Raw genomic sequence first — 24,060 nt, 5'->3', positions numbered from 1 at the left:
CAGAAGCTCTCTACAGAAACACAGAGTTAAACAGTCACAGATCTGGGGCCTCTGAGGAGCTGTTCCCAATGCTGAGCAGTGTAACCATTCTCAGATGTGCGTGGATGGTGGAGGGTGAGCTCCGGCTCACTCCTCGAGGCAAAGCAGTTCAGCTCATGCTTTCCTTGAGCACTTGAGTGGTTTCAGCGAGCTGGGTTTGGTAGCAGGGTCCTTGGATGCACACAAAGCTCTGCCTTCCCCACACAGAGACTGGGTGGCACTGGGACAATGCCAGGTTTGTGTCCAGGAGGCGTCTGCTGTGCTCATTCCAACAATGCATCCCTTACATAAAGCAGCCCGGCTCCGTGGCTGCCGTGTTTGGCAGGAGACTGCAGATGTGTGCAGGGATAAAGGCACTGCAGTGGAGAAGATTTCTCTCTAATGGCCAAATTAGCTCCTTTATTTCTGGCTTTGGCTGTGTCACCCCTACGGCCCATTGGCAGAGCACAAACAGACGGAAGGAGCTTGAAGAGCACAAGCACTCTCTGGGGTGCTCTGTGTGTCTGAGAGCACTGAGTGCACACCCCAAAACCAGCAGTAAATGGGCTTGGGCACTGAGTGAGGACAGTGCCTGAGCACAGAAGTTAAATGCACCAAGCAAACCCTTGCCAAATGGACTTTCTTGACCTTAAAAAGTAATTAGTGCATTCACAGCTCAGTAAAATGCCATGAGTGGGATGAAGCTTGTACACACTTGCTGATGATGCACTTGTAAACCCTCTCTCTGCAGCCACGCTCACATCAAAATTACATTCTTTTTTGGGGAAAGCCAATTTTGGGCAATGTCATCCCTTCTCTGATCTGTTGGTCTTTAAAGAATGAGCACATTCGAGGTAGCCCAGGGAGGGATTATTTGGACCAAAGGGCCCCTCTGGAGAAACCTGGCAGCATTCTGAGGGCCCCTGTGCAAGTGGGGCTCTCAGGGTACACCCCCACGTCCCCTCTTTGTCCCCTGGTGCCCAGCCTGTCTCAGTGACCTTGAACTCTGCTTGGGCCTTGGGTTACAAACACCACCCGCGTTTTCCTCCCTTCCCCACACTTCAGGAGTGGGAAACAGGGAGGCCTCTGTAAGGTGCTGTAGCCTGGGAGGTGTTTTGGTGACCATCTGCAGTTTCTGCCTCTCCCAGGGCTCTGTGGAGGGGGTGCCCTGTGCACGGGGCTCACAGCGTTGTGTAACCTCCCACCTACCCACAAAAGTCAGCCCAAAACCTGAACAGCCACTTTTGCACTGATGACGTCTGCACTTCCACTGTGGGGTTTCTTTATTTCTTATCTTGCCAAATGGCAACGATTTTCCCCTTTCCAAGAGGCCAATCTATACAGAGAGGAAATGTTTTCAGAAGGAAAACAGGCACATGCATTGGAGGAAAGCACAAACACTAACAGCTTGCTATAGAGACACGATCTGGAAATCACAGATTCCTTGTGAAAATAAAAATGCTAAATATTATTTATAACCTTTGAATGGGGTTCAGAAACTGTTGGCTTGTGTTTTTGTGGGTTCTGTTCTTTCCCCGCTTCCATGCTTGTTCCCGTGGTTCTGCTCCAGTTCCTGTGGTAATCCCATCACACTGCAGGTGCAACTCCACTCACAGCTACTCTGGGAAAAGGTGGATTTAGGAAATCCTTGTTTCTCCACCTTTGGCTGTGTGGTTTTGGGCTGGCACTGAAGTTTGACATCTCTGTGCCCAAGCAGCAGCTCTGCCTGGAAGCAGAAGGGTCGTGATGGTTGGGTGGGAATGGACTGCGTTACCCAAAGAACTGAAATTTTGCACTGGAGGATAAAAGCAGCAATGAAAGCTCAACAAAAGGTCTGCCTGAGCCCGGAGTGGTGGTGGGAGTGACTACCTGCGGATGAACAGTTTGCAGTTTGGCCTCTGAAATCACTCCCTGAGCACAAATGTGAGGGCTGATGTTTTGCTGCTGAGGATGGAAGAGTTTGGGAACTTCTGAAACTGCCTGTAGTAAAGAAGTTTCCAGACTCTTCCAACCTCAGCATGGAAAGGACCTGTGAAGATCATCTTGTTCCAATGGTCACTCAAAGCCCCATCTAGCCTGACCTTGAAGACTCCCAGTAATGGGATGTCTGTGATTTCCCTGGGCACAGAGCTGCTCCTGCCATGGCCTCTGAGCAGCCTGGCACGTAGGAGAGTGTCCTGCCAGAGCGATGTCCTGGCAGCTCAGAGAGGAGAGCAAGATAAGTTCTCTCTTGCTTGAATTGCAGCCTGCCTCCTAAAAGTAAAGCTGCAGGTAATTGCTTAATTCATCACCCAAATGGGCCCTTGGCTGCCCGGTGTAAATGTGCAAGGTTGTTTTTGCCCTTGGCCTTGCTCCCTCGAGCTCCTGTGTCTCGAGCCACCCACAGGCACCGAGCCAGGCACATGGCTGGGAACGGTTTGGGGGCTTCAGCAAAGCCCACCCTTCAGCAAAGCTCGCACTCAGGTGTGTGGAGAATCAATACCCCGTTAGGTGCCGGGGCCAGGGACCTTGTCTGTCTTTGGAATGGTGACAGGCCCTGGATTGATCTCTGAAGTTACTGGAACAGTGTCAGATCTGTAGCGTCAGGCCCTGCCATGGGTTGTGCTCTGTGGCCTTGGTAGCTGCTAATACAGACTCCCCTTACGATTTCTCATCAGGTTTTAGCTCCCTGTGGGTTCCCTCCCAGCAGATGGATGGCTGGGCAAAGCTTTTAGTGTGGCTCTTTCCCCTGGCTGCTGGCAGGGTGAGGAGAGCCTGGCATAATTCCCTCCATCCTCCTCTCACGGAGCATCCACAGCAGCAGCCGTGGGCCCAGAGCCCCTGTGGTCCTGGAGCCTCAGCAGGTGACCCCAGGCTCAGGCTGGGCTGGAGCAGCCAGCCCTGCTCCCCCAGCATGGGCCTGGCGTCTGAGGAGGGGGAAATGGCCCAAAGGCTAGAGGGAGGAGCCTGTGGAGTGTTTTGTCTGCCGAGTGACAGTGGTGGAGATGAAGGTCCTGGAATTGCACTGAGCCCAGGCTGCTGATGGCAGAGGTCTCACCAAGGGTGCTCTAGCCTTGCAGATGTGCTTCTGGTGCCTTGGATGAAGCTGCTGTCCTGGTGGGCTGTGCTGGGGGATGTGCTCTGCTCTGTGGGGCATCTCATCTCTCCCTGCTTGGGTCTCCTCACTTGTCCCTGGCTGTGCTGGGGGGCCCTGGCACAGAGCAGCCGTGGCTGTCCCTGGATCCCTGGCAGTGTCCAAGGCCAGGCTGGACATTGGGGCTGGGAGCAGGGGTGGGGATGAGATCGGATCTAAAGTCCTTTCCAACCTAAACCAGTCTGGGATTTTGTGTTGGGTGCTCTTCACAGAGCTCCCTCCCCTCTCTGAGGCTCCGCTGTGCTTTCTCACTGCTGCCTGGGCATGGTGGTGCTTTGTGGAGATTTGTGCCACTGGAACAGACCAGGGAGAAGCCAATGGGAAGGTTGCTCTGGACTGTTCTGACCAGCTCATGGAAATACCTTGCTGTGTGTTGGTGGGGAAATGCTTGTGCCTGAATCCCAGGAATACTGAATCCCTGAAAGCAGCCCTTAGGCAGGGCTCACTAAAGCCAGTTCTCTGGAGTTCTCTGACATCTCAAACACAGGTGTGGTGTAACTGGAGTCAGCTGTCTCACTAAATGATCTTAGCGATGGTTTTAACCCTGATTTTCCTTTTTGTTACACGCTGTGATCTGCTCTTTTTCGCCTCTTTTTCCTCCCTTTCCTCCAGTATTTCCAGAATGTGATGATCCCATATGTCAGTCCGAGGTGTAAATTTGTATTTGTGTCATGACATGCAGGTGAGATTGCTGCAACAAACTCTTTTCTTTACCTTTTCTGCCAGCACCCTTCATCCCTCCCTGCTCCTGGATCCCAGGCTGTTATCCAGAATTCCCAGGCAGCTGCGGGTGCTGTGAATGTGAATGAACACGAAGGGCAGTGGGGTGTAACTGGTCATTTTGGGACAAACCTGTAACAGCTGTAAGGGATTGGCTTCCTGAGTGGGATTTCCCCTTTGGGAGGGGCGGTCCAGCAGCAGGACAGCTCCTGGGGTGCTGGTGGCTGTACCCACAGGGAAGGGCATTGCTCTCACATCGCCAGGAATGCCTCACACGTGTGCAGGTTTTCCCTGGGACATGAATCACCTTCAGTCTCGTGTTTTGTGTCTGAACAAGGTCTCTCTGCCTGAGACTCCCGTGGCAGCAGTGCTGAGCTGCACAGAGCTTTCTTTAGCTGATGGATTTCTGCTCTGCACCAGCTCTGCTGCCAAGTTCTGCCTTTTTCAACAAGTTATTTCATCAATGTGAACAGAGTGGTAAATGCCACTATTTTTGGACTTTCAGGGAGGACAGAGCGATGTCCAAGCTCTTTTACTAGTCCCAGGTGTTGGAACCAAATAAATCATTCCTCAGAACTAAATAGCCTCAGCCTGGGGAAGGATTTCTGTTATTTTGTGCCAGGGGCAAATCTTGATTGGGAAATGATAATTTGGAAGCAGAACTTGGTAGTGTAATAGGCTAAATAGGCTTTGACATTGTCCTGATGACTGTATTGTCCTTGCTCTGGGTGCTCATCCTCCCTCTGGCTCCAAAGGTAATTTCCCTCTGTTTCCATTCCCATTTGATAAGAAAACTTCTTTTCTGAATCCCTGTGGGTGTGGATATATAAATGTATATTTGTGCTTAAACATTTCACACGAGACTTCAAGCCTGTGCAGTGACCGTGCTCCCTTCTCCCTCCTTTCCAAGGAGTGCAAGGTGGGGAGAAACCTTGATGTTTCTGGCTGTTCCCATAATGATTTAAGCACTGCTGGGTTTAAAACATTCTTCTACAGGTCGTCATTCAATCTAAGCTTAAATCAGAGAATCCCAGAGTGGTTGTGTTGGAAGGGACCTTAAAGCTCATCTCATTCCCCCCCTGCCATGGGCAGGGACGCCTTCCACCAGACCAGGGTGCTCCAAGCCTCATCCAGCCTGGCATTAAAAAGGTTGTATTATTAAATATATTTAGCAATGAGCTGTTCCCATCCTGGTTTTTGTCCTTGCCTGGCTGGGCTGCAAGAAAATGGGTTCAATTCCCTCACCCCCACCTGTCACAATTATTTAAGTGAAATCTTAATGCTCTGTTGGACAAATTCATTTCAGCCAGCATTATTCACATTATTTTTCATAGGCAGGAGCTTTTTCAGAGATGCAATATGTTGGAGTACAGGTAAAATATGTTCTATTTCCAGTCTGTGTCTGCTAAAATCCCTGCTTGCCAAGCCTGGGCCCATTCATCTGCTGCTTTTTCTGAGTTCCCATTTGTCATTCAGCGTGAAGGCAGAGGGTGGGAGTTTTCTTGACCCCCCCACTTTTGAAAGTCACCATGCTCATGGTAATCTCTGCAGCAAACCAACACATCATTTGCAGGGTGAAGGACAGCAGGCAGCTCTGTGCCCTGGGGGAGATGTTCTGATATGCTAAAATCCAGCTGCTGGAAAAGGACTGTTCAGTGGAAGGGGAAGCACTGACCCTTTAGCTGCAGCATCTGATTTGGGGGATAACCTTTTGATAAGTGGTCAGCCCTGGAAAAAGTCAATTTAGCAGGTACAGTGAATAGAATTGTACAGGGTTCAGGGAAATGCTGGCTTTTCACTGGGCTCTACTGTTTAAGCTCATTTTAAAACTTTATATATATATATATTTTTTTTTTTTTCCCCAGGAGAAAGCAAACTCTCAGCTTGTGATCCCTTTACTGCTACTTTTAGTTTCCCCTGCAGGACTATAAGGATGCTTTGGGGAGGCTGTAACAGCAAGGGAAGCTGCCAGGCTCAGCTGTGTTTGGTATTCCCTGCCCAGTTCCCACAGCCCTGTGGCAGCACAGCGTTCCCTGGCACACAGGTACAGCCAGAGGAGTGGGAGTTATTTACCCCAAAAACAACAGCTCTGAGCAAAGACCGGCTAAAATGGTGGAAAAACTGCTGCAAGGAGAGAAAATCCCATGCCCCAGGTTCCACCAAAGCTGCAGAGGAAAGCAGCCTGTTCTTCTGAAAGTGCCTGTTCTTCTGCCAATGCCCCTTTTCAGCAATGAGCCCTCCCTTTAACAGTCTGTGTTGCAGCGATCAGCAGCACAGCACTAAAAACTTCAGCAGCTCCCATCATTTCCAGCATTTCCTGGGACATTGTGCCCTTTGTAGCTGGTTCTCATCAATGCCCTGAGAGGCTCTCTGCTGTGTCCTCTCTCTCTCTGTCCCCTCCAGGTCACACACTCCCACATTGGGCCATTTACCTCCCAGTTTGGCTTTTTCCCCACGCCAGAGATTGCTTGGTGGCCTTCAGCTCTGTGGCTGACTTAGGCCAGGAACAAACACCCCTGTGAGAGCTCTTGGGGCAGGAAAATGCACTGTGCTTAAGTGAGTAAGGGCTGCACTTTGCAGAGACATCTGCTTTGGTTTTGTTTTCATGGTTCCTGTGCTTTCCAGGACTATTTCAGTATTATTTATTTATTTCTTCTGGAGAAGGGGGGCTTTGTGTTCCTCTTCCCTATTGGAATGTGGCTTTCACCCTGAGCTGTGTGTGCTCTGTAGCTCGTGCTGCAGGAGATATAAATACAGAAGGATGCAGCTAAAAATTTTGCTTTTCCAAATATCTTTCCTTTATTAGAATCCCAGAATGGTTTGGGTGGGAAGGGACTTTGAAGGTCATCCAGTTCCACCCCCTGCCATGGCAGGGACACCTTCCACTGTCCCAGGCTGCTCCCAGCCCCAATGTCCAGCCTGGCCTTGGGCACTGCCAGGGATCCAGGGGCAGCCCCAGCTGCTCTGGGCACCCTGTGCCAGGGTGAGAGTGAAGAATTCCTTCCCAATATCTCATCTAACTCTGCCCTCTGTCATTTTTAAGCCATTCCCCCTGTCATGTCCCTCCATCCCTTGTCCCAAGTCCCTCTCCAGCCCCCTGTGACCCCCTTAGGCACTGCAAGGTTGATGTTCTTTTCCTTCCTTGCCCCCACTCAGCACCTGTTTCTCAGAAATGCCTTTTCATTTCAGGGCTCTTCCTTCTTCCCCAGCCCCCTCAGTCACAAATTTCCTCAGCTGAGGGTTGTATGGGAGGGTTAATGTTTTCCTTCATCCAGGCTGATGTGGAGCAAAAAGCTTTTCTCCCCCTCTAGCTCCCGGGGAGCCTTTGGAAATGAAGGCTGGGAATCACATTAGATTGTATTTCACTAAAGGTTTTCTCTGTCCTAGAAAACTCCTGGCTCCTCCTGAAATACACTCAGCTTGAGAAGAACCGGATATATTTACTCTAACTGTGCTCAGTCTAGGAATATTTTTGCTGTAGAGATTAAATTTTCATATCATCTTGAAGAAAACCAACTCCTGCCAGTCCCCAGGGATCCCCTGTCTCAGGGCCCTTTCAGCAGGAAGGGCTCAGATCTCGGCAGCTCCAAGTGGTGTTGTGGTTTTTCTTTTCCCTTCTATTCCTGCAGTACAATAGCAATATATTCTATTTGTTCCAAAGTTCTGAATTTTTAGGAGATCCTGAAAAAAAAAAAAGTCCTGGTTTTGGTTTGGGTGAGTGGGGCTTTGGGATGAGTGGAGCTCGTGGCTGCTCAGAGCTGGGATCTGCACCAAGTCCTCATCTCCATGCAGCCTGTTCCCATCTCCTGAGCTTGCAGAATTCCCTGGAGGCTGAATTCACTCCAAAGATCAAGAGTTTTTGTGGGGATTAGTGGTGTTTATCACTAGAGATAGGCTGGAGCAGGCATCAGGAGAGACTTCCTGGCAGAGGTTCAGCACTCCTGCTTTGTGCCTGCCCAGAATGACAAAGGATTCGCCCTGTGACTCGGGAACAGCCCTGGCTCTGTGCTTTCAGCCCTGTTCTCCCAGGAAATGAGCTGATGGCACCATGCTCTTGCTCTGTTTCGCTCATGGTGTCTCTGTGTGTCACATCTGGCCCTTCCAGGCCAATTTCAAGCAGCTTTCATGGAATCCCAGAATATCCTGAGCAGCCACATGGGCTGCGCTCAGGGCAATTCCTGACATCACAGCAGAGGCACCTCAAGTTCACAGAAAGGTGCCCAAAAATGTGGTGAATAAAAGCCAGTGAATGGATTGACTGGATGAGGATGGGCTGTGACCATTTGTTTTCAGCTCTGCCTCTCCTGAGGCACCTTTTCAGCCAGCTGGAAACAAATCTCCTGTTCTGTTTGGACATGGATTATCTTCCTGGCCAAACGTTCCTTGATTCCTGCTTTGAGTGCCACACACCAAAGTGACATTGCTGAGCCCTCCTGACAGCCTGGACTGGAGAGGAAATGTTTAACCAGCACAGAGACAGCCAGAGGATCCTGCCTGGCACATCCCACCTGGGAATATTCATCTCCATGACTCTCCCTGCGGGCCTGTCCTGGTGCTCTCCTGGAAGGGAGGATGGTGGGCTCGAGGTGAGCCCTGCCCAGCACAAATGGATCCATTTGATTGATTCCTTTGGTTAAATGATGTTGGTTTATCAGCATTTACTGACTTGGAGTAGTAGAAGGACAGAATATGCAGAAATCATGAACAAACCGAGTGAGCAGAGAGAAATGTGTGCTGGGATCTGAGTGTTGCCCTGATTGTGGTTTGGAATAAAGCAGTTAATGGCATTACAGGTTTGCCACTCAAAGCTGGTGGGTATAAAGTCATGTTTGGCCTTTCTCTGGTGCCTCTGTAGGGAGCAGAGTTCAGCAGGACCCTCACACTGAGCTTCCCACCGAGCCTGGGAGCACGGGTTGGCTCTGCCCGTGCCTTGGCTGTGCTTTGGGAGGCACAGAGTGGGCACTGGGGTACCTGAACTGTGTGATAAAAGCTCAGGTGGGCAGGGCAGGTGTCCTGGGCTGTCCAGCAGCTCCCATCCCTCTCCTGGTGGAGCAGGATTGGAGTTTGGCTGCTTGGAGAGGGCACCCAGCCTGTCAGTTTGAATTGCCTGGCAAAGACATCCCTGCTCCAGGCATCTCCTACTGCTGCAAAGGGCAGCTCAGGCCCCCAGGCCGGCGTGGCCTCTGTGGCTGGTGGTGTTGTGAACAGAGGGAGGTTCCTCACCTCGAATTCCAGGTCCTTCACCAAGGTGCTGTGGTTGGGAGCACAATTCCCTTAGCTGAGCCAGAGATAAGAACCTCTGGAGGCTGACTGGGATCTTGTGGGGGATGGATTAGCCTTGGAGGGATCATCTTTCCCTGCTGGCTTCAAGTGTGGAGCTCTGGGAGAAGCACTGCCTTGGTGTCTGAGTTAATTATCTGTTATTAGTGTTGATAATAACCAGAGCTTGTGTTTTTAAAACCTGCTCTAAGCAGAGCCAGGTGCTGGGATGTTCCTGGTTCCCACATCCCACTGAGTGTCCTCCATGCATGGAGCCTCTGCCCTCCTCAGGAAGTCCCCACTTCCCTGCAGCCCCTCTTACAGGTGTGTGCCTTCAAAGCACCAAAAGCAGAAGCACTGGGGCAGTGAGAAATGGGTTCAAATGAATCAAGAAAAGTTAAATTAAGCTTTAAAAGCAAACTGGGAGATGCTGAGGGTTCCTGGAGTGGAAGCATTTGGGGTTGGGAAGTTCACAGAGGGATCTGCTGACCTTCTGCAGGCCACAGAGTGCCTCCTTTCCCAGCCTTCCTGAGTGATCACTGGCTCCTGTTGAGCCTGGAGCTGGGAAAGGCAGCTTGGATGTGGGATCCATCCCCACGTCACAGCCAGCAAACTCTGGCAGTTGATTTGTTGTTGCTGTCCTCAGACAAAACCTAATCAAGCCCAGTGTGGTCAGAGGGGCTCTGTCAGCTCTGGTGGAGCAGGGAAGGATGTTCAGAGCTTCCTTGTCAGAAGGAATAATAATAATAATAATAATAATAATAAAAATAATTAATAATAATTCTTCAAACTGTGCTTCCGACTGTGATTTACATTCCCAGCTGATTTTTTCCTGCCTCTCAGTGCTACTTTTTGAGGAAAAAAGTGTTTAAATCTGTGGGGAGGCAGGAATGTCTTGTCCAGGACAATGGAAGTCAGTGGCAGGTTTGGGAGCTGGACCAGCCTCAAGGTTATTGTCCCTTCAGAAGCTTCGGAGGTGACAAAACCTGTCCTGTTCTGTCAGGCCTCTGTCATTGAAACAATGGGAATATACCCTGGTGTCTGTTAGGAAAAAAAAGCAACCAAACAGACAAAAAAGCAAAACAGAATCCATCATTATTATTTTTATGTTTCTGACAAAAGGAGACTGAATCTCTGCTAATGAAAAATATTAAAATTGCAGGTGTTCTGTCTAATGAATAATAACATGAGCATGGACTCGGCTTCCCACAGGCACCACAGATCATCCATGGAGTTCTTTATGTGCAGCTCATTTTGAACTTTGCCTATGTCCTTCAGCTATACAGATATAAATAAATAATTCCCCTTGATAAGGGTCTGGGAATGCTGTACTTTAAAAGATAAGAAAGCTTTGAGGGGAAATTGTTTCTAAATCCATACCATTTGTATGCTGTTCACTGTTCACACTGAGCAAAAATTCATTCAGCAGGCACTTAACCAACCCTATTTTATTCCTGCTCTGTGTTCAACCTATCCCTCTCCTGGGGACATCTAACCTTCCATGTAATTACCTCTCCAAGAGTGGGAAGGAGGCCTGAATCACCTCCCCACCAACTGAATAAATACACAGATCCTGGGACAGGTTATCAGCTGCCCGCCAGGGGCAGGGCTGGCAGGAGCAGCGTGCTTGAGCCACGAGGAACTGCAAGACTTGAGTCACTTCTGTTCCAGCACTGGGCCAAAGAAGGAGAATTTGGAATGTTTGCAGAAAACCAACCCAAAACACCCAGGAACCCAAACACCCAGGAACCCAAACACCCAGGAGTTTTGGAGTAGTCTTGTTTCTTTGGGAAATAACAGCAATGGGTTTTAGCAGGGATGGGTTTTACCTGTGATGGGTTTTAGCAGGGATGGGTTTTACCAAGGGTGGGTTTTACCTGTGATGGGTTTTACCTGTGATGGGTTTTAGCAGGGATGGGTTTTAGCAAGGATGGGTTTTTCCAATGATGAGTTTTACCAGTGATGATGTTTTTGTTTTCCCTCAGGTCTGTCCAAGTCCCTTGGCCTCATTGAGGGCTATGGTGGCCGTGGCAAGGGTGGCCTCCCAGCCACCCTGTCCCCTGAGGAGGAGGAGAAAGCAAAGGGACCCCATGAGAAGTATGGCTACAACTCCTACCTCAGCGAGAAGATTTCTCTGGACCGTTCCATCCCGGATTATCGCCCAACCAAGTGAGTGCCAGGTGCTCCAGGAGGGAGTGGTTGTGTTCAGCTGTCACCTGAGCACCAGCAGTGCCAGTGGCTTTCACACTCAGGTTTGGTGCTGTCGGCTCTTCCCTCATCATTCAGGCTGGGGTGGCTGGGCTGGAACTGAGCTCGTGGAATCACAGAACCACTGAGGTTGGAAAAGCCCTCAAAGATCATCGAGTCCAACTGTTCCCCAGCACTGCCAAGGCCACCACTGCCCCATGTCCCCAGGTGCCACATCCACAGGGCTGTTAAACCCCTCCAGGGATGGGGACTCCACTCCAGCCCTGGGCAGCTGTGCCAGGGCCTGACCACCCCTTCTGGAAGAAATAATTCCCAATATCCAACCTGAAGCTCCCCTGGCGCAGCTTGAGGCCGTTTCCTCTTGTTCTGTCAGTTGTACCTGGGAGAAGAAAGTGGTCCCCACCTGGCCCCACCCTTGTTTCAGGTAGTTGGTGAGAGTGAGAGAGTTCATCAAGATGATTTATCAGGGGAAAGGAGTGAATTTCTTCCCAGTCTGTCTCTGTTTTCCTAAAGCAGTACAGGATTTTGGGTGGAATTGGTGCCATCAGAAGCTCAGCTCTGCTTTCACTGAGCTTTTGGTGTTTATTACCCTGTAAAAGTGTGCAGAGATTCTCCCTCCCTCCTTGTCAGCTCCTTCACGTCCCTGCAGGACCTCTGGAGGCCCTGGGCTCCTCTCAGCACAGGGATCCTCCTGGGACACTCTGGGATCTCCAGCTGGAGATCTGGGCCTTTAAAGGGAGTTTTTACAGTGACAATATCCTTCCTCTCCTTTTTTTGATTGAGCTTTTAAGGTGCTGGTGGTGTTTACCTGCCAAGCAGCACAGAAGAGGCTTTAAAAGAGGTGACACATCATTTTGTTAAGGGGAGGAGGAAAGACATGCTGCAAGTTTATCTTTGTGAAGGTTCATTTTAGATACAGCTGCCAGAGTGTTCTTCAAAATAGGAAAGTGTCAGTTTGTCCAGGCCTGGAGTGAAATCCCTGATAAAAAAATGAGCTGAGAGAGGTTTCAATTGTGAAAGATCCGTGCCCAATCACTGTGCCATTGGGGCAGTGACAAAGCTGTTGCCTGGCATCTGCAGAGCACTGAAGATCATGCAGCCAGGGATGCAGCTCTGTGTCCCCAGGTGCTGGCAGCTTGTCCAGGCTCTGGGAGCAGGGGCAGCTCTTGTTCCTTCCCCTCTCCGGGCGCTGCCTGAATCCCGAGCAGCCCCTTGGAGCATTCCGGGCTGTCAGCCACTGAGAGCAGAAATCCTTGGATGAGTTTCCAAAGGAATGGAGGCCCAGCCTGCATTTTGCTGCTGCAGCTCCTCCAGGCACGCTGAATTGCAGGTGCAAATTGCACCTCTGCCTCTCTGATATGCAAATCCCAGCACCATGCCGAATCCTTGGAGCGAGACCTTCTCCAGCACTTACCTGAGGCTGAGCTGCTGATTTCCATTTCTCATCCACAACTCTGACTTCCAGCAGAGCCAGCATTACTTGGTGGGAATTAATTTGAGAAGTAATGTTTCTTTTCAGATTTTGGGGGAAGAAAAGGATTAATTCTGACATTTTTAGGCTCGCGTTGTATTTTTCCTCAGTTCCGCTGTCCATCATTCCATGGGAGAGTGGGGGAGAGGACAGGGCACAGCAGTTCATTAAAAATGCTTCAGTTTGGAGCTGGGCTGAGACTTGGGAGAGAACTTGTGGGTATTGACTGCAGCTGCACAACTTAGTGCCTTTTATCTGTGTAAGAATTTCAGGAGTGCGTTTTGTTTATTGGTTTTCTTTTTGTTTTGGGGATCAATTATCTTGGTACTGCAAGAGAACAGTTGGTTAGGCTGGAGTTTGCTGGAGAGTTTGGAAAGTTTCAGCTTTTCCTACTTCTGGCTTCAGGGCTCCCTTGCTATTTAGTGCATTCAGGTTTATGGCTGATTTTATGAAGGGTTGAACACAAACCATTTAAGTCAAGTATCCTGGTCTCTGATTAAAATAGATTCAAGTAAAGGGAAATTAGCCTAAATGGCTTTGAAATTGCAGCATTAGTGGAGAAAAACTGTTGAAAACCCTCCAGCTGATAAGCATTACAAAGCATGTAGTAGTTTTAAATATAATAGTGAAGCCTGTGTGGTTCAGCTAAAGGCTGCTGAGTGTCTGGAATGCCAATGGACTGGGCCTGGTCCTGGCACAGGCTGGCACTCCCCATCCTTTCCTCTGTTTTCCCTCTTTTTAAGGAAAGATTCACGTGGCCAGGTGTCCGTGCCCTGAGTGCTGGGTCAGAGCTCTGAGGCCTGCTCCTGCTCCCTCTTTGTGCCTGTGGCCGAAGGGAAGCAGAGCGAGGAGAGTTTAGGGGAAGTTTGGCACATTTTGTGTGTATTTCTGTGTCTCCAGGCTCCCTGCACCTCGTGGTCAGCATCACTGAGGGTCCAGGGACTCAGATATGCCTGCTCCGAGGGATGTCAGGTGCTGTTGGTGAGGAGGAGCCAGCCCAGCTCACAGCTCAGGGCCTCTCAGTCCTGCCCAGAGGCAGAGAAAGGAGGGAGGTTCCCTGGGGAAAATGGTCCCAGAGGTGTGAGGGTGATGTTCAGGAGAAGGTCAGGTCTTTCCCAGCACCAGGAGCTGGGGCAAAATACCTTGTTTGTCCTGATTTGGGGAATTGTGGTGTCACTTTCTAGTTGTTTGGGTTATCATCTTTGCTTCAGCTGAGAGATTTCCTTCCCCTTTCCCCTTCCTCTTTGTCCTTCCTTACCTCTTCCCCTCTCCCCTTCCCTTATCCGTTTCCCTTTATCCTCTGCCTTTCCCCTTCCCTTTTCCCCTCTCCCTTTCCCCTTTCTCTTTCCCCTTCCCTTATCCCTTCCCCTTTCTCCTCTTCCCCTTCCCTTTCTCCTTCCCCCTTTCCCTTTCTCCTTCCCTTTTCATCTTTTCTGTTTCCCTTTTACCTCCCCCCTTCCTTCTTTCCCCTTTCCTTTTTCTCTTCCCCTTTCTCCTTTCCTGTTCCCTTTTCTCCTTCCCATTTCCCCCTCCCCTTTCCCCTCTCCTCTTTTCCCTTTCCCCTTTTCTGCTTTCCCCATTCCCCTTTCCCTTACCCCCTTGCTGCTGGGGCTGCTCACCTGTGCTGGGAGGTGGAAACTCTTCCCTGCTGTTCCCCACTGAGAGGACTGGGTGTTGCCCTGGGCTGGTTCCCAGAGCAGTGGTGCTGATGCTCTGGATCCATGGAATGACGTGTGTGGAGCTGATTCCAAACAGGAGCTGTGCCTGTTCACACCTGGACCTCACTGATGTTCCTGATCCCGACCCTCTGCTGAGCAGGAAGGGCTGTGCTGGGTGTGCATGAGATTTTCCAGTTAATCAAAGAATAGATTCCAGTTTGGATGGCTGGGAAAGCTTGTCCTTGGGCCAGATAAGGCAGGACTGGTGTTTTGGGGTGAGTTAACCCAGAACTTGCTGCCAAACAGTGCCATAATGAGAAGGGCACTGGGAAGACATTTCTATGGTGCTTGATTGGGTTTTGTCGCTTTAGGATGAGATTCCTGTGTGTACTAAACTGCTTGTACTAAAACTGTTAATTCTTCATTGCAATTAGCACAAACAATGGAAGGAAAAACCACAAGTCCCAAAATACAGTTTATTTCTTTGCCTATAATCAGGAAATCTTGTTCTGGTAAACAATCTCTGCTTCCAGACTGGAAGTACCCAAGGTGCTGCCTGCAGCCTGCAGGACTTCTACACAAATCTCCACAAAAGTGAGCTGGAGAGATTTCCTTCAATTTTCTGCAAAACCCTCTGAAGGATAAGGCTGCTGAGTGAGTTTTATTGTTCATCCATTCTCAGCACACACTGCCTGCCTGGGGAGGATAGGGGGGTTAGGGAGATGTATTGTTTTCTATATTGAAAGTGAAGCATATTTACATGGGATCCCAGGGCCTGCAGATGTTCCCTGCTTGGAGACAGCATTTTATGCACCTCTGTTTTATCCTATGATACAGGATTTAATGGGAACCTCTCCTGTGTGCAGCCAGAAAATAAAATTGCTTTGTTAGATCAGCCTGCCTGTCCATCTTATCCGGTATCTGATCTCTGATAGTGGAATTACCAGATGCTTCAGGTTGAAGAAATCATATTAAGGAAAACTGTGAGATAATCTGCCCATCTGGTATGTTCTGCCTCCCCCGTTCTCTCCTTTCCATCCTATCCAATATAAATGTGGAGTTCTCATTATCTCTTTAAAAGTCTGTTCCTTTCTGGAATCCTGCTAAGCTCTGATTCAGTGGTATTTTATGGCATTATAGGATTAAGGGGTAGATTTAAGAGAAATAATACCCACAATTGTTCGGACTATTGGATCATTGGGTGGAGATGACACATTCCTGCTGCTGCAAATCTCCTGACAGCTGTTCTCAGCAGGAGATCCTCGAGGTATTACAGTGATGATCAAGGATGGTGTAAGAGATAAGCAACTCCCACAGTTTGATTTTTCAGATGTTTTGAGGGCTTCCCAGCCTGGAGACACAACCCCTTCCCCTGCCTGCCTCGGGGTCCTGCATGTGCGGCAGGAAATGCATGGAGAGGGACTTTGGACAAGGGGGTGTAGTGATAGGATGAGGGGGAATGGCTTAAAAATGCCAGAGGGCAGGGCTGGATGGGATATTGGGAAGGAATTGTTCCCTGAGAGGGTGGGCAGGCCCTGGCACAGGGTGCCCAGAGCAGCTGGGGCTGCCCCTGGATCCCTGGCAGTGGCCAAGGCCAGGCTGGACATTGGGGCTGGGAGCAGCCTGGGACAGTGGGAGGTGTCCCTGCCCATGGCAGGGGTGGCACTGGATGGGCTCTGAAGTCCCTTCCAACCCAAACCATTCCACGATTCTGTGATGGAAAAGTTTTGGAGGTGTTGGGAGCCTGATCTGCTGCTGTGTTCTCACAGCACCCGGTCTGTGGTTGCCGTGGGCCCCCTGGGCCTGGAGAGGTGCCCTGGGCAGAGCCTTCCCATCGCCATCAGCTCAGGAGGGAACAGCTCCTCACGCTGGCTTGGTTTAACTGCGGCGTGTGTGGGGCTGACTCAGAGCTGTCACACGCCTGTCTCGAGTGCCTGAATCACGCGTTTATTTCCGGAGCTGCTGCCATGGGAGCCCGGCAGCAACTGGGCCTTTCAGCACCATCTGCCTTCGGCTGCTTTGTTACCAGGGTCCTGTGGAGCAGCAAGCTGAGAGCCTTTCTTTGGGATATGGTGCAGAACATGGAGAGTTTCGGCTTCTGGGTAGACTTTGGGTGGTTGGTTGACAACTTAACTTGAAGAAACGAAATCAAGCCTTGATTTAATTTTTATCTAAAGTGGTCCGTGTGTGGCCTCTGTGGGCTCTCAGTGTGCACTTGCTGAGTGCTAGAGCACACTGTGGGGTGGAGAGAGGCCCTGTTCCCCTTGGGGCTTCTCCCCATCCCTGCAGGGCCTCCTGCCCTCTGCCGTGGGGCTGCCTTGGGGCCTCAGCCTCCCCTCAGCTTGCAGGGCCCAAGAATTCCATTTTGGCTTTATAACCACAACAGAATGCATCTTTGGAGAGTGGTGAGTGTGGATGTGACTGACACACATCAGGACTGCCCAAGAGGAGACCGGGCATTGAGTCTCCTGCCCATGAGACTACTCCTGCTTTCCCCTCTCCTGTGCTGGATCCAGAATGTTCCTGCAGAGCCCACCCTGGCCACGGTTTGTGCCAGGGGGTTTGTGCCCTCTGGTTGGCTCTGATGGAGAAGTTTCATGTGCCATCATATTTATTTTCCTGTGGGGAAGAGCAGCTCTCCTCTGCTGTGGCAGTAACTCAACTCCCTGGCTTTGCAGGTGCCTTTGGCTCAGGTTTCTCTGGTACCAAGGCTCTGAAATGAGGTATTTTCTCAGCACCTGCCACAGCTTGGGCAGGAGGTGCCCCTGTCACTGCTCCATACATCTCATCTCATCTCATCTCATTTCCTCCCCAAAGCTGAGGTTACACAGCCTCCTTTAATGAAACAAAATGCTTTTTTCCTCTCCCCTCCCCCCACAGGACCATGTTGGCTTTGGCAGAAGTGTCTGAGATGTGCAGATATTACTGCAGCCAGTGGGAGAGCTCAGAGATGGTCTCCTCAAGGACCTGGGACATCCCTGAGCACACATCTGTGGGGATGGGCTGGTCACTCGTGTCCTGCCCTGGGCTGGGCAGCCAGGCTTGATGCAGTGAGTCTGAGGAGAAGGACAACGTTTGAGCAGACAAAAACAAACTACTTGAATTATGAGAGTGGTATTTGCTGGGAAATAGAGTTTCTTGCCTGTTTATTTGTTGTGATTGCTGCTTATTGCAAACAAAGGAGGTCAGAAGAGCTCCTTCTCTCTTGCATGCACAATGTGTTACTGCAGTTCATTATTTTACCTTCTGCAAAGAGTGCTTTGATGGGCTTCAGCCCTACATCCAGACAACAGCCAGGAAAAGAGAGGCAAGATGTAGGGCTTTTTCTTCGTCAAACAGCTGAAGCCAAAACTAGAGAGGAACCAAGACAGTGGAAGAATGAAAAAAAAATTACTTTCTCAGATGTGAAATTCCCTTTGAATCACATGTGGGAGTGTATTAAAAGATCCTTACAGCTCTAGGAAAAAGCCAGGACTGGTTGTGCACATTCTCTCCTAATAGATGGCTGTGGGTTTGATCCAGCATTGTGTGAAAAACACTCTTGCCCTTGGCTTTTTATAGCTTCAGCCATAAAAAAAGGAAAAGTCATAATTTCCAGTACTTGGAAAGGTGCCACCTGAAAATTTTCTGGGAGAGCAAGTAGAGAAATCAAGCAGTGAGTATCAGTGTCACAGCTCTGGCATGAAGGAGCTGTGCCTCAGAGCAGGGCTCAACCACAGCCAGAGCAGATTTGCAGTTCAGGAATGGATTGTTGGATATTTTCTGTCCATGTGTTCTGTCCTGCCCAGTCTGTCCCATCTCTGTGTGGTCCAGGCAGGTTTATTCTGCCAGGCTGGAAGGCACCCAGCTTAGGAGAATCTGAGAATCCCTGAGGTTGGAAAATCCGTCCAAGGCCATCGAGTCCAAGCTGTGCCCGATGCCCACCTTGTCCCCAGCCCAGAGCTCTGAGTGCCACCTCCAGGGATGGGCACTCCAAACCTCCCTGGGCAGCCCCTGCCAAGGCCTGAGCACCCTTTCCATGGGGAAATTCCTGCTGCTGCCCACCCTGAGCCTCCCCTGGCCCAGCCTGAGGCCGTTCCCTCTCTCCTGTCCCTGTTCCCTGGCAGCAGAGCCCGACCCCCCCGGCTGCCCCCTCCTGTCAGGGACTTGTGCAGAGCCACAAGGTCCCCCCTGAGCCTCCTTTGCTCCAGCCTGAGCCCCTTTCCAGCTCCCTCAGCCGCTCCTGGGGCTCCAGCCCCTTCCCAGCTCCGTTCCCTGCTCTGGACACGCTCCAGCCCCTCAATGCCTTTCTTAAAGTGAGGGGCAAAATCACCCAGCCCTGCATGGACACCCCAACAACCCCACCCTGGGCATCCCTGGCAGCGCTGTCCCAACGCTCCTGGAGCTCTGGCAGCCTCGGGGCCGTGCCCATTCCCTGGGGAGCCTGGGCAGTGCCCAGCACCCTCTGGGGGAAGAACCTTTCCCTGCTGCCCAGCCTGAGCCTCCCTGGCCCAGCTCCAGCCACTCCCTGGGCCCTGTCCCTGTCCCCAGAGCAGAGATCAGAGCTGCCCTCGGGAGGAGCTGCAGCCCAGTGAGGTCCTGGTGGTCTCACTCGAGGCTGTACCCAGGCTGTCCCCTCCCTGCTCTGAAGGTCACAGGGGTAGAAGGTACTTCCAAACCCAGCTCCAGACAAAGTCAGGTTTTTATTTCTCCTGCATCAACAGGGCCCTGAGCTCTGAGGAGCCGCTGCTGCTGCGCTGTGTGTGCAGGGGCTGCTGGTGCCCTGTGCCCCTCCTGCCCCTCCAGGGATGGGGCTGCAGCTTCTGCTGCCTTTGGGGTGATCTGCAGACAGGAAGAAGCCTCTTTGCTGCTCCACTGCTTCTCCAGCACTAATACAAACCAGCAGGCTGTTGAATAAATACCAGTATTGATCTTTATTCCTCAGTGTGCTTGGACATGCTGCTCCTGACTTCCAGCAATGCTTTTTCTTGAAAACTGGGCAAGTAAAGACTCTAAAGACATGCTTTTGCAGCTGCGCTTTAACATTTGTTGGTTATTATTTGAGCCTGCTCCTGTGACCTGCAGGAGCAGCCTGGCTCCTTGGACATGCAGGCAGCTGGAGCTGGCTCCAGGGAGCCGAGAAGTCCCCCTAGAACTGGACCTGTCAGACTCCCTGTGGAAAAGTTCAGGGGTTTGTGCTGTGTTTCTGTTGTGGGTTTAGATGGGGACACAGGGCAGCTTTTCCCTTCTTTTCCTTTGGAAGCAGAGGTCACTGGAGCACACTTGGGCAGCTTGTGCGGGGTCAGGAGTGTGTCAGAAGCCTTTGGTGCTTGAAGCCCCAATATCTTCTGGAACCCCAGTGGGGAAGAGAGTGCTCTGGGGAGAGCAGCTGGAGTTTGTTTAGAGGCTGTCAGAGAGTCTCTTATTTCCACTGTGCTGCTCAGTGTCACCTGCAAACACTGTGACCATGGATTTATAGCACAGCACCTCGGGGTTCTTTATGCCACACATCCCACTAATTGTCAATTTTCCCTTCCTGACTACAAAGTTATTACCTGTTCTTGTGAGTTGGGAACATGGTGCTTCAGGGAAGACTTCTGTGGCAGGAGTGTGCTATAAAACATTTCCTAACGCAAACACAAGTATTAAATGATCACTTTGGCAGAGGATGGGATTAGTGTAATTTAACAACTCGCTTTTGTGCTCCTCTGAACTCCACTGCTGAAAAATACCCGTGTTATCATCAATACTTCTGACTAAACTGTGCTTATGAGAATAAATGAACCAATTTAAGCTTTGGATATGCTTCCCTCCAGCTGGCTTCCAAGGAAATCAGGGCTTGTGTGTTTGTTTGTGCCACCAACCTGCTCCCCTGGACTGCCCAGAGCTTTTCTGTTCCAAACCAGCACGTTCCCAGCCAGACCAGGCAGAGGGGGAGTCAGGCTCTGCTGCTTTGACAGCCTTGGTCCGGCAGCCGTTTGTGCAGTTTTCCAGCAGGAAAATCCAAGAGCAAGGAGGTGTCAATGACTTATTCTGTGTGTGTGGGAAAGAGCTGGGCACGGGCAGAGCTGGGTAAGTGGATGTGACACTCGGAATTGCTCTGGCTTTTATCTCCCTTAGATCTGCCTGAACCTAATAACTTTATTACAAGAGCCTCTCGCCAGAGTAAATCCCATTCTCTACATTCTGTTTTTACAACTTTGCAGATAATTTCTTCTTAGGGCTTGCCAAGTAATGTGCCTTTAGAAATGTCTGTATGTCCCTAAATTGTGATGCCTATTCTTGAGACCCTAATTCTAAAATAGAGCTGAACATTTCTGAAGAAGAATTATTGGGAATAAAGTTGATGCTTTAAAATTGAGCTTTCCAGGGAAATGTGAGGAAGTTTCCAGGCTTTGCAGTCAGAAATAGTTTGAGAACCTGGATCTGTAAACAATGAACTGTACCAGACAGCATTAGGTGTTTTAAGATGGTTGGGTCACAAAAAATGTACATGATAGGATAGACACAATAGATTTAATGTTGTCAGTCCCTTTTGCAAGCAGACATGTGCACCAAATCAGCAAAATCCAAACTAGAATAAGCAATTAATGAATGGAGCATGATGAGGAAGTGGCAGGATGAATAGCAGGCTGAGCACTTGCTTTCTTTTAAGCCTGTTCATAATCTTTACAAAAGGCAAATGGAGATCAATTCATTTCCTGGTGAAGCTTTATTTTGGAGCACAAACGGAGCTTGTTTGGTACCAGTGGGTTTCCTTTGTGGAGTTCTTTGTCACCAGAAGGACAAACCCAGAGGGTTTTTCCTCTGCTGCTGAGGTTTTCAAGCAAAAGCAGCACAGATGTGTAGGGAAGAACTGGGAAGCAACGCCTATGGATTAAAGCATCCAGGGAGCCTGACCCTGCCTGTGCTGGCACAGCAGAACATTGCAGTGGGATTTACAGCATTTTGTGCTTCAGCCACGATGTTTTGCAGCCCAGCCATGGGGAAATCATCCAGTCCTACCAGTGCCTCATGCATGGATCAGGATTTACCTCCCAGGCCTTCAGCTGCAAAGTTCCTGTGGGTTCTCTGTGGGCCAGGAGGGTTCCTGAGGAGCTGCAGGCAGCAAAGCCAAGCCTTGGGTGTGCATGGATGTGTTTGGCTGTGCAGGTGGTGGGAGCTTGGGAGCTACGGCTGGTGAAAAGCAGGAAAAAGTCCAATGGCCTTGGTAAGGTGAGGGTGAGAGGGAAGAGGAGTCCAGAATTCCCCACTTTTCAGGTGTGCATCCAAACCTCTGGGGTGTGCGGGTGACAAGGATGTCTTGGGCAGGTTTAGAGTTACGTTCATCAGAAATCACTTTTAAGCCTTTAAAGTTCATCCTGTACTTCTGCACATATTTTGATATGAGTTTGCTGTGCTTTGTCAAGTGTGTTATGGAAATATTTAGGTTGGAAAAGCCCTCCAAGGTCCAACCCAGCACGGCCAAGGCCACCACCATGTCCCCAAGTGCCACATCCACGGCCAGTGCTCCTCAGACACAGCCAGGCAGGCAGAGGGTGCTCACAGCCACGTCTGGCTCCTGTGGGGCCGGGCTGGTGGCAGGGTGACAGAGGAGCTGTGTCACTGTGTCAGGCTTTTGGTGCTCCTGTCAGCATCTCTGGTGTGACACAGAACAAATCCCCAGCCCCAGTGCTGTTCTCAGGGATGGAGGAACAGTGCAAAGCGTCTGTGGGAGGGAGCTGTGGCTGCTGTCCTTGGATCCCTGCAGGTAAAGGCAGGCACAACGAAAGGGTTGTGAAACCAAAAAGGATGGGGCATCCAGCCTGTCACTAAAAATCAAGAGTGCTCTGGTTTGGGGTGTTATGAGGGGACAGGGAGGTTGGGGTATTTTTATTTGTGGGGGTTTTTTTCTGACCCTTGTGGTAATTCAGCTTTTGTTTGACAGGCTGGGTTGGGTTGGATCCCTCCTTCCCCTGCTCTGAGGGATTTAACGGTGTTGCAGTTTTGCACTGGGTTAAACTGGGTGCCTGTGTGTGCTCAGGCTCTGAACTGGTCACCTTTGTCTCCCAGTGCTGCCTGTTGTGTATTTTGTTTGGCAGAGGTGGAGAATGCAGCCACAAATCTCTCCACAGAAGAGCAGGGCTGGTGTGGGGCTTCCTCTGTGGAGTGAAGGGAAACTTCTGGCACTTTGGAGTGAATGCCTGTGTGTGGTCTTGTGGTTTGTTAACCTGATGGCCCCTGCATGAAGGGGCACCCGTGTTCGTGGGCAGTTAATTGCCTTCAGTGAATGGGTACCTGACATTGCAATGTGAGCAGAAAAGCAAATCTAAATCAGCCCCACCTGCTGGTTTGACTCTTTTCATAGTGCCTGGGATTGTTTTTATTCCTTTCCACCTAAAGCAGCGCAAATGTCTCACCAGTGTGTCAGCGTGCCCTGGTGAGCAGCCTGTGCTGGGGCAGGTTGTGCTGGTGCCAGCTCTGGGATGTTGGGATGGCAGAGCTATCCCTGGAGCCAGATCTGGGATTCTGGGATGGCAGAGCTCTCCCTGGAGCCAGATCTGGGATGCTGGGATGGCAGAGCTCTCCCTGGAGCCAGTTCCTGGATTCTGGGATGGCAGAGCTCTCCCTGGAGCCAGATCTGGGATTCTGGGATGGCAGAGCTCTCCCTGGAGCCAGATCTGGGATTCTGGGATGGCAGAGCTCTCCCTAGAGCCAGTTCCTGGATTCTGGGATGGCAGAGCTCTCCCCTGGAGCCAGCTCTGGGATGCTGGGATGGCAGAGCTCTCCCTGGAGCCAGATCTGGGATTCTGGGATGGCAGAGCTCTCCCTAGAGCCAGTTCCTGGATTCTGGGATGGCAGAGCTCTCCCCTGGAGCCAGCTCTGGGATGCTGGGATGGCAGAGCTCTCCCTGGAGCCAGATCTGGGATTCTGGGATGGCAGAGCTCTCCCTAGAGCCAGTTCCTGGATTCTGGGATGGCAGAGCTCTCCCCTGGAGCCAGCTCTGGGATGCTGGGATGGCAGAGCTCTCCCTGGAGCCAGATCTGGGATTCTGGGATGGCAGAGCTCTCCCTGGTGCCAGTTCTGGGATGCTGGGATGGCAGAGCTCTCCCTGGAGCCAGCTCTGGGATTCTGGGATGGCAGAGCTCTCCCTGGAGCCAGTTCTGGGATGCTGGGATGGCAGAGCTCTCCCTGTGTGACACTTGCTGGGATGGCAAAGCCCTCCCTGTGTGGCACTTGCTGGGATGGCAGAGCCCTCCCTGTGTGGCACTCCCCACTCAGGAATTTGGCAGCCAGGGCTGAGGGGCGCCGCTCTGCCGAGGCCGATCCAATTCTGGCAGAGGCTAAACAAACTCATCCAGTGATTCTGTACGTAACAGGAAAGGTTTAAAAACCTCTCCATCTTCCAGTTCATAAAGCCGTCAGCAGCGTGGCTCTGTGATCACAGGGAAGAAGAGCTGTCTCTAAAATTCCATTGAGCCTTTCAAGTTCATCATTTTTATGCCAGCTCTTCCAGCAGTGGCATCATTCCACCTTGTTCCAGGCAGCACAAGTGGTGGCCACTTTTCTTCTTCATTGCCCCAAGTCTGTCCTGGGGATGTCAAAATCCTGGGTTCCCATGAGATGTATTTGAG

General features: G+C 50.8%; 1 protein-coding gene across 1 annotated transcript in view; it reads left to right on the top strand.

Annotated features, from left to right (window-relative positions):
• The window catches only part of GALNT17 (polypeptide N-acetylgalactosaminyltransferase 17), a 209,646-nt gene that overhangs the window by 44,870 nt on the left and 140,716 nt on the right, over nt 1–24,060 (top strand). The window contains exon 2 of the mRNA XM_010409779.3: nt 11,116–11,299. Coding sequence (XP_010408081.1) covers nt 11,116–11,299 — 184 coding nt within the window. The remainder of the gene's footprint in view (nt 1–11,115; nt 11,300–24,060) is intronic.

The sequence above is a fragment of the Corvus cornix genome, chromosome 19, assembly GCF_000738735.6.
Source record: "Corvus cornix cornix isolate S_Up_H32 chromosome 19, ASM73873v5, whole genome shotgun sequence".
NCBI lineage: Eukaryota > Metazoa > Chordata > Aves > Passeriformes > Corvidae > Corvus > Corvus cornix.
Note: the sequence above shows the minus strand (reverse complement) of the source record. Positions and strands in the feature narration are given on the sequence as shown.